This window comes from Coregonus lavaretus (genome assembly GCF_964263955.1).
Source record: "Coregonus lavaretus genome assembly, contig: HAP1_SCAFFOLD_4462, whole genome shotgun sequence".
NCBI lineage: Eukaryota > Metazoa > Chordata > Actinopteri > Salmoniformes > Salmonidae > Coregonus > Coregonus lavaretus.
Window position 1 is genome coordinate 26,505 of NW_028164573.1, and position 10,363 is coordinate 36,867.

At 41.9% G+C, this 10,363-nt stretch overlaps 1 protein-coding gene across 1 annotated transcript; it reads right to left on the reverse strand.

The window, feature by feature from the left end:
- Positions 1-5,375: 5,375 nt before the first annotated feature.
- LOC311116893 (signal peptide, CUB and EGF-like domain-containing protein 3) lies at positions 5,376-9,935 on the reverse strand (the record flags this gene model as incomplete). Its single annotated transcript, XM_084191920.1, has 13 exons — positions 5,376-5,537; positions 5,684-5,763; positions 5,865-6,017; positions 6,376-6,573; positions 6,880-7,041; positions 7,146-7,313; positions 7,431-7,592; positions 7,908-8,111; positions 8,273-8,434; positions 8,764-8,880; positions 9,183-9,278; positions 9,567-9,680; positions 9,813-9,935. Coding segments are annotated over 13 exons (1,892 nt in total), but the record flags the coding sequence as incomplete, so codon positions are not given.
- Between the last annotated feature and the right edge of the window lie 428 nt (positions 9,936-10,363).

Below are 10,363 nucleotides of genomic sequence, written 5' to 3' on the forward strand. Positions count from 1 at the left end.
TATATGACCTCTTCAATTTATACAACACTTTTAACATTATGAGTGGGGTATAATGCTTTTAATACTATGAAATGGTTGGTCCAATGGATTTTAGTTGTGAAAACAAAAGGTTAATTGTAGGTTAAAGACAGAATAACACATTGTTGATGCGTGCCCTTCAAAGCAGAAGTTATGTTTGTCTATTTATCTGTCAGCTGCATTGGGCTCTGCCTACTGTGACGTTAGGAGTGTCCCCAATACAGGCCCTGGTTTGTCATGTCAACACGTACGCGGTCAACAAATTGGTGTCACAGCTGCAGTGTCAGCCATTTTATCTGATGACACAAAACTGGAGGAACCTGTTTTGGATTAAATTGATGCTCAAATGATTTTCTTTCAAGGGTGTGTCAGAAAGACCAGTACACAAACCTACTACACAAAATAGTCCCTGACACACCCCTTATTTTGCTCAAATTGTTTTTAAGAGATGGTTATTGTCTAGCCCCGTTTATACCTGGTGCTAACATGGGTCCTTTGTTCTGATTGTGCCCACATTTCCAGAAATGTGTTGTCTACACATGGTATTTTAAATGTGTCTGTTATCTGTCCGCTGTGTCTGCATTGTGACCAGATTTCCTGGTCCCTTCCTTTAGGCAAATTATTTCACAGCTATTCTTTCAAAATAATATGTATGTATTTATTTTAAGACACATATTGATGTAATCAGTCAATGGTGCCACCTGTCAATGATTTTAGAGAGCGGAATAATTATGATTTAAATGGTTTCTCTGTCCAGAGCTGTCTACACAATGCGTGTCTGACTAACTCTGGAGGTGGTTACGATGATCTAATCACAATCAGATCAGATCATGTGTCTTTTGATTGTCTACACCTGTCTAAAAATGCAAGTTAGAACCAGGTATAAACGGCTTCTGAGATTTCCTCCTTAGTCTCATAAACAAGAAAATGGCTACTTTGACATCAAATAATATTAGACATTAAACTCAATTACAGTATGTTTATTTTGATGTGTTTTTTGACAGAAACAAGCTCATAATCTTGTTTCATTTCATCTCTGTACATACTTTATTTTTATTTTTTTACAGTTGATAAAGTTACATGTACACTACTGTTCAAAAGTTTGGGGTCACTTAGAAATGTCCTTGTTTTCCATGAAAACATACATGAAATGAGTTTGAATAGGAAATATAGCTAAATGCACAGGAAATATAGTCATTGACAAGGTTAGAAATAATGATTTTTAATAGAAATAATAATTGTGTCCTTCAAACTTTGCTTTCGTCAAAGAATCCTCCATTTGCAGCAATTACAGCCTTGCAGACCTTTGGCATTCTAGTTGTCAATTTGTTGAGGTAATCTGAAGAGATTTCACCCCATGCTTCCTGAAGCACCTCCCACATTTGGATTGGCTTGATGGGCACTTCTTACGTACCATACGGTCAAGCTGCTCCCAAAACAGCTCAATAGGGTTGAGATCCGGTGACTGTGCTGGCCACTCCATTATAGACAGAATACCAGCTGACTGCTTCTTCCCTAAATAGTTCTTGCATAGTTTGGAGCTGTGTTTTGGGTCATTGTCCTGTTGTAGGAGGAAATTGGCTCCAATCAAGCGCCGTCCACAGGGTATGGCATGGCGTTGCAAAATGGAGTGATAGCCTTCCTTCTTCAAGATCCCTTTTACTCTGTACAAATCTCCCACTTTACCACCACCAAAGCACCCCCAGACCATCACATTGCCTCCACCATGCTTGACAGATGGCATCAAGCACTCCTCCAGCATCTTTTCATTTGGTCTGCGTCTCACAAATGTTCTTCTTTGTGATCCGAACACCTCAAACTTCGATTAGTCTGTCCATAACACTTTTTTCCAATCTTCCTCTGTCCAGTGTCTGTGTTCTTTTGCCCATCTTAATCTTTTATTTTTATTGGCCCGTCTGAGATATGGCTTTTTCTTTGCAACTCTGCCTAGAAGGTCAGCATCCCAGAGTCGCCTCTTCACTGTTGACGTTGAGACTGGTGTTTTGCGGGTACTATTTAATGAAGCTGCCAGTTGAGGACCTGTGAGGCGTCTGTTTCTCAAACTAGACACTAATGTATTTGTCCTCTTGCTCAGTTGTGCACCAGGGCCTCCCACTCCTCTTTCTATTCTGGTTTGAGCCAGTTTGCGCTGTTCTGTGAAGGGAGTAGTACACAGCGTTGTACGAGATCTTCAGTTTCTTGGCAATTTCTCGCATGGAATAGCCTTCATTTCTCAGAACAAGAATAGACTGACGAGTTTCAGAAGAAAGTTATTTGTTTCTGGCCATTTTGAATCTGTAATCGAACCCACAATTGCTGATACTCCAGATACTCAACTAGTCTCAAGAAGGCCAGTTTGATTGCTTCTTTAATCAGCACAACAGTTTTCAGCTGTGCTAACATAATTTCAAAAGGGTTTTCTAATGATCAATTAGCCTTTTTAAAATGATAAACTTGGATTAGCAAACACAACGTGCCATTGGAACACATGACTGATGGTTGCTGATAATGGGCCTCTGTACACCTATGTAGATATTCCATTAAAAGTCAGCCGTTTCCAGCTACAATAGCCATTTACAACATTAATGTCTACACTGTATTTCTGATCAATTTGATGTTATTTTAATGGACAGAAAAATTGCTTTTCTTTCGAAAACAAATACATTTCTAAGTGACCCCAAACATTTGAACGGTAGTGTACGTGTGCATCTTTATGGGTTGAACGCAGTAGGCGAGCATTTAGAGAACAAACGAGCGCTACAAGAAATGTAAGCACACCAATTCCATTCATTTAAAAAGACAATACAAAATCCAGACATTTTTACATGAGCAATAACAATTTTCAAGTGCAAATACCATTATCAACTCTATGATCCATCATAGCAAACTCATGTAAAAAAAAACGAACAAAAAAACAAAACCATCTGATGTGTTCAGGCTGCAGGGACAGAGGGATGAAGAGAGGGGATGGTGAGTTGGGACGGGTGGGAGCAGTGAGCGCTATGGACTGCTGCTATTGACATCGAAAATGTTTTTTAAAAATAGGGTGGTATAAATCCTAATGGCAACTTAAAACAACCATAAATGTAGCTAGGCTTTTTGTTTTGTTTTTTACATTCAAAAGAATACAGATATGGCAGATATTCTGTGTGATGTGTATTAAACAGTTCCTTCTGACTATGTGGTCTGCATGGCTAGGCCACGCTTGTCTTACAATGTAGGAATGTGGTCAAAATCCCTTTATCTTACCCAGAAGCACCTGTGCTTCCAACTATCTAAAGGTAGTGTGCAGTAGCTTTTACTGTTTACACTGTTTATTTTCTCTTTTATTTACAACAAAAAATTAAAAATAAAATAAAAACAGAATTTCCAAGGGAAATCCATATGATATTTAAGAGCAGTAGCTCTGTTTATTTTTCTTTAACAAAGGTTTTGAGTGTATTAGGATTACTTGTTGTCATTAGCTTTTACATTGACAATGCAATTGTCAGCAATAATTCAATTGTAATAGTATTGTATTGATCAACTATATTAGTTTTTCAACATTATTGTAGTGGGATGCTGAATATAAAGTAACTTCATTCACAACCCTAATCCAGTCACTAAAATGTTTTAATTAGTCCAAGAAAAGACAATGCTTTGTTATGTTTTGACAGGTTTCAACATTGTTTTTTTGTATTTCTCTGGACACAGAGAGAGGAGTAACACAATGGAGACTTCATTCATTGCAATATATAACAAAGGTAGGATGACAGGCTCTAGATCTAGTTCACAAGATAATAACTTGGCCTGCCGTGCGGGCAGTCTTTGGAAGAGCTAGTCTTATTGGGACAGAATCTGACATGGGGCATTTGGGAAAAAGGAGGCTGGTGGGGGGGGGGTCTTTGGGTTTGGGAGAGGGTGAAGAGGACATGGCCGGAAAATACTTTGGGGATCCTGTTCCAAGATAATTTAGATTAAAAAGGATTCAAACCGTGTCTATTTTTTTTCCATTATTTACAAGATTGAAAGAAAAACATTACAATCAGTTGGTAGTCCATGGATGGAGAGGCAAATGTGATGTGACTATCAACTTACATGAGGACAGGCGGTATAATTATATTTATACTTATGATGCATCTCTCTAAACACTCAACTTTCTTTTATATTAATGCAATGGACTATTAGTGTGATGCGAGGACAGAAAGGACTTGAGATTGAATAATTAAAGTGACCTTTTTAAAAGAAGCAGCAAACATATGTCCCTCAAAGACAACTCTCTCACAGAGTTGTGTCCAATAAAGACATTTTCTGTATCACAGAGCCTTGTCCTTTAATTAAGACGTCTCTCTGTCTCTCACTCACCAGTCATGGACCATAGAGACATTTCTCTGTCTCCTGTGACTCTCACAAATCTAGTTTTCTATTTCTTTTCCAAAATGTCCATCACCTTCTGGGAGAAAAATGATAAACTACTATTTATACACTTTGTTAAGTTAACTTGGATATAGAATAACAGAAAATATCTGAAGGTAGGTAACAGACAGTTATACAATCTGGACAGAAGAAAAAAACCTAGAATAACTGTTTTAACAGTAATACCTTAATAAGAAGTTGCTCTAAGAGCTCAGATATAGTAAGTCTTTGAATGTTGTGGAATGTAACTATGACATGAAACTGACAGGTCCTTCTCCTTGAGGATTGCTCATGGAGGATATAGATGTACAAAAGCTTATACATTTATCAAAACAGACTCATCCTGGCATGGTAAGAGTTAAAGCTGGAACTCAAGTGAAAGACTATATATTAAAGCACGTTTACGATAACCCTGTTCCAGCTCAAAACAAATGTGACAAACATATTGCCCTTGTAATATCCTTCTTCCTGTTTGAAATAAATGCCTCTACCATTGTCCATTTTGTCAACAAACAGACAACATGCGTCATCTGAAATACACACACATCCTTCTCATTAGGGATTGCTGTGAAAATGACAGACAAGGCCATCTATGCTATATGATAATAGAAACAAGAATGACGACAACAACAAAGAACGACACAAACATATTGGAGTCGTGATAAATATTCAGAAAGAAGAGATGAGCAAGAAAGCCTGTACTGTACTTTGACTCAAGTTGGTTGGCTTCAGAGACAGCATGGTTTTGGAGAAAATTAAAGGGTATAAAACTAAATACTGCAAAACAGATTAAGTTCGACATATGAGACTGCATAGTGAAGTGTGTCGTCAAGCCTACAGTATGAAAAAATAGAAGAAGAAAAAAAAATGTTATTTTTGTCAACTTGTTATAAGTCCTGTGAGAGTTTGGTGTTTGGCCTGTAAGAGGGGGGTGGGGTCTGGTCCTTCAGGGGCGGGGTTTGATGTGGAGACTACTTATATGGTCGCAAGAACGCAGAGACTTTGCTGCTTATGAGGCGCAAGAAGGAGCGCGGCAGCATCTCGCTGAACTCCCGAGGGGTGTACTTGAAGTAGTTGTTTGGGTGGGCCAGCACGTCGAAGAGAGTTTTAATCAGCTTTTTATCCTGATAGGAAGAAGAGAACAACACAGCCCACTTTACTGACAAGTATTCAAGTATTGAAAAGTATTTATTCAGACAATACCTGACTTGAACATGAATATGACCCACTGAGGGATGCAGTAGTATGTATCTTAGCAGCAGGCACTAACCTTTAGGATTTCTTGATGGTTTTCAGAGGAATAGAGTCTTCCATCTCTGACAATGTCCTCTACAAGCTGTTCATAATCCTCTGTGAATGCACAAAAACACGATACAATAAACACCTCAGAATCCGAAGACTTGCCCCCTCTGTTTCGTCAGTGAATGTCTGTGTGGTGGGTGAGAGTTTACCGTCATAGGTGACATAGGGGATCTGGAAGCCTCGGGCACTGTTAGCCTCGTTGGACTTGAAGTTGATCCAGAGTCTGCGGGAGCGGGCGGTGAAGGCTATAGGTCGCTCATACGTCTGACACGTCTCATAGGTTGTGATGGACGTGGCTGACCCTGGAAGAACAGACGAGAGACAGAGAAGATTGACAAAATACTTTGCACATAGGGTATGCAGGCACTCAATCTCAATCTGCTCTTATGATAATTTCCTGAACTTGAAAGCTTCTCAAGTAGACGCCTTAAAAACTAAAACCTTAAAATTGAACTATGTATAGTACAGTATTTGTTGTTTGAGAATGTTCCGTGTTTATTGAAACCTAGATCCAATCTCTATAGAGTGGATTGATATTGTGGAACACCACACTGGGTTGAGAGGAGGCTGGTGACGGGAGGACAGCTCATAATAATGGCTGGAATGTAGTGAATGGAATTATATTAAACACATGGGCTGGGTTATATGAGAGGTGCTTACAATTCTTCCTCATAACCAGTACGTCTCCACACTCGTCCTCTGAGGGCAGGAAGATCTCAGGCACCACCATGAGAATCTTGCGCTTGTTGGGTGGGTTGATGTTCCAGATGCATTCCACATTAGCTGGGTAGTTCCCAGGGTAGTTGGGCGACTCAATGTAACCTGTGAACTCACCCATCTCTCCTCCGCATTCTCGGTCTAACGTACACACACACGCATACACAATATAATACACGTTATTAGTGAATCCATCTGGAGTTTTGGAAAGAAAAAATCCATATTTCTATTTGGCTGGATAGATCAAATAAAAAATTCAATTTGTTAAGTGTGGACCAATTTCCTTTAGGGCAATTTATGCAACCTGTATTTTGAATTTAATATTCATAGAAAAGGTTTGCAAATTAAGGCTCAAGGCTACATTTTTTGAAAGTCCAAAGGGAAAGTTTTTCTGTCAGAAAATGCATTCTGTATGCAGATAGCAGGTTTATACAATCAGGAACTTACTCTTGCACTGAGAGACACTGGTGGCACCATCAAAGTCTGTAGTGGTGTTACCAGGACAGGTGATGCAGTAGTTCTGTCTGAACTCTGTCTGGTAGCTGCCCAAAGGGCAACGAATACAGCGGTGCACCGTAGTGTTGTAGTAGTGGCCAGGGGAGCACTGAACTGCAGAGAGGAGAGGGACACACACATATTCACTCTTACAAACCAAATCTGAGGTGAAATAATATTGAATCAATGGCACAGATGTGAGGATAATATGAACTGACCTTTGACCTCACAGTCATGGAAGGAGCTGGCCCCCTCCCGCTTGGTGCTCAGCCCCCCTCCGCAGGGGAAGCACAGGGTCCGTCCCAGGTCAGGCTGGTAGGAGCCAAACAGGCATGGCTGGCATGGCTGAAACCCATCACTGGAGAAGTAGCCAGTTGGGCACTGACCTTGATGTAGACAACAGTAACAAGACACTTTCAGTCAGATAGAGAAGTACAGTACACTGTGCTACACTTCACTGAATGGATAATTAGTGCACTCTGCCATCAGGGGTGTGTATGTACCTGCGCAGGAGGAGATGTTGCGAGCCCCGGCAGGTCCATGCCCATCACTGCCTGGGCACAGGTCACAGGCCAGCTGCCCCTCCCTCTCCTGGAAGGTGCCAGGTGGGCACTGGACACAGCGCTCCTGTTCCCCATGGTAGTAAGATCCCGGCAAACATCTGACTGAGAGAATAGCCAGGGGGTCTGGTGAGAGAGCTATACAGTACAGTACACACACTGACACCAAACACTCTTGACTCCAAACTAACACACCAACATCTGGAGATGTTTTTCTATTCAGTACATGAGACTCTAAGAATACATAAGTACACACGAGTCATAAATAGTAATGAGAACTGATGTCAGCTTATGGTTTGTGTCATCACAGGGCCTTGACTGTTTATGCCATCTGTAATATAATAAAATGTTCGTACAGAGTCATGGTCTACATGGTAACTGGTGACAGAGAAAGATGGCTGCCAAACTGGTCTTTCTTACCACATCGTCCGCTGTCCTTCTCCCATCCTGGACCACAGTTCTCGTGGCCTGAGTCGACCTGGGGCAGCTTCTGGGCCACCTCGTACTCCAGCCCAGCCACACGTATCAGGAAACGCTCCTGGTTGATCGACTTCTTCAGGGCCTTGATGTATGTCTTCACCTGCTTCTCCATGCGCTGGCGCAGGCAACTCAGGTTACAGCTCCCTATGGGGGAGAAGGGACAGTACATATGACCAGATCAATCAATGAATCAATGAATTCCTTAAGCAATCAAAAAATGAATCAATCAGTCAATCACAGTGGCAAGGAGGTATATCAAAGCGGACATCTTGTAAATCTCAGTACTGGTGTCCAGACTGATTGACCTGTGGTGTCTCCTGGCTTGACCTCCGCCTCGAGCTCCAGGGTGATGCGTGTCACTTCTTTGTTGGTGGGGTTACGGGCACGACGCCCTTTGGCCTTCTTGGAGGAGTCACATTTGAGGTTGACAAACGTAACCAGGCAGTTACTGCAGGGCTGTCCACTTCCTAGGGGCACATTATTGTAAAACAACATGGTAAATTACTGGGTGTCAACATCAATGCTTGGTCTTTTATGGGTTAGAGTTGGGGTGGTAGCATTGGTCTGTTAGCTGCATATGTTAGACAGATTACTGGCTTCATTGCACATAATCACAGTGAGGGTTACTATGTAGCAAATACACAGAGACCCACTTACCTACAAATTTGCTGTTGAATATGCACACACTGAATATGAGACATACAGAAAAAAAGAATGCACTGTAGTTGAATTGTCAGTTTTTTTGTAAGGCCATCATTACCAAGGTCTGGAATGTAGGCCAGATGTGGCCCCTCACCTGGCCCCAGCGCTCGGCCCCTGTCCTCAGCCCGGCCTGTCAGCTTGGGGTGCAGGTGGCACTTGGCATCTTTGATCTTGAAAGAGGCGGTCTGCTTCACTGGAGGGGCCCCTGTTTCTACAGGCAAACAGAGCAGTGTAGGTGGATGGGTGTAGAGAAGGATCACACTACAACAGAACCATTCAGTCCACAACAGTTGCATATATGCAGTGGCACAGATAGGAACAATATACAAACCCATTGATTCTGACCATAACCCAAACCCTAACCCTAGCTCCAGCCGCAACCCTTACCCTAACCCAAACCCTTACCCTAACCCTAGCTCCAGCCGCAACCCTTACCCTAACCCAAACCCTAACCCTAGCTACATCTGCAACCTTCTACCTAAGTCCTAAGAATGTCTCTGTGGGACACTGTACCTATGCAGCTCGGAGTGCTGCTTGTGTTCAGTCTGGCTGGGGTTTTGCCTCGCAGGATGGGGATGCCACAGCTCATTGTATAGCTGCTGTCAGATTCTGCAAATGATCAAACATAGTTACAGCTTCAGTCAGAAGTCATTTAAATCAATAGCACACAATGTCTGAGATAAAAACTGTAAGAATGTGTATTAACGCTGATATTTTATATGGACGTAGTCCCCTGTAGCTTAGTTGGTAGAGCATGGCGCTTGCAACGCCAGGGTTGTGGGTTCGTTTCCCATGGGGGGCCAGTATGAAAATGTATGCACTCACTAACTGTAAGTCGCTCTGGATAAGAGTGTCTGCTAAATGACTAAAATGTAAATGTAAAATGGATGTCTCTACCTGCCAGATAGTGAGCCTTGGAGGAGCAGGTGAGGGAGCAGCTCTCTTTCTTGCCTGTTTTACTGCAGGTCAGAGTGGTCTTTGGAGCTAGGCCAGGCAGACATTTCATCAGCTCTGGATGAACACAAAAACAACATCACAATCATACACTACTCCTCAATTACACCATCCTTTCAATTACTTTGGAACCAAACCATAATGTGTGTTTCTATGTTCTGACCACCGGGTGGTGGTGTTGTTACATACCAATGCAGTCCTTCCTATTCCAGTGTAGCTTGTATCCAGGTGGACAAGTACACTCATAGCTGCCCTGAGTGTTGACACAGCCATATTTACAGCCACCGCGGTTTATACTGCACTCATCAATATCTGCAGAGGACAACGGACAGTTATGACCACTCACTGATTCACTCACTGACTCACTCACTGACTCACTCACTCATTCACTCATTCACTTATTCAATCACTCACTCACCCACTCACCCACTCACTCACTCACTCACTCACTCACTCACTCACTCACTCACTCACTCAGTAAACCTGGTTGCATGAGAAGAAATAGCATCAATATAACTGATCAAACATGAAAGATGAGAGTAATCGAAAGAAACAAAAGAGAATGTGTTCTGACAGCTGCACATGAACAGAGTTTCTGACAGCTGCACATGAACAGAGTTTCTGACAGCTGCACATGAACAGAGTTTCTGACAGCTGCACATGAACAGAGTTTCTGACAGCTGCACATGAACAGAGTTTCTGACAGCTGCACATGAACAGAGTTTCTGACAGCTGCACAT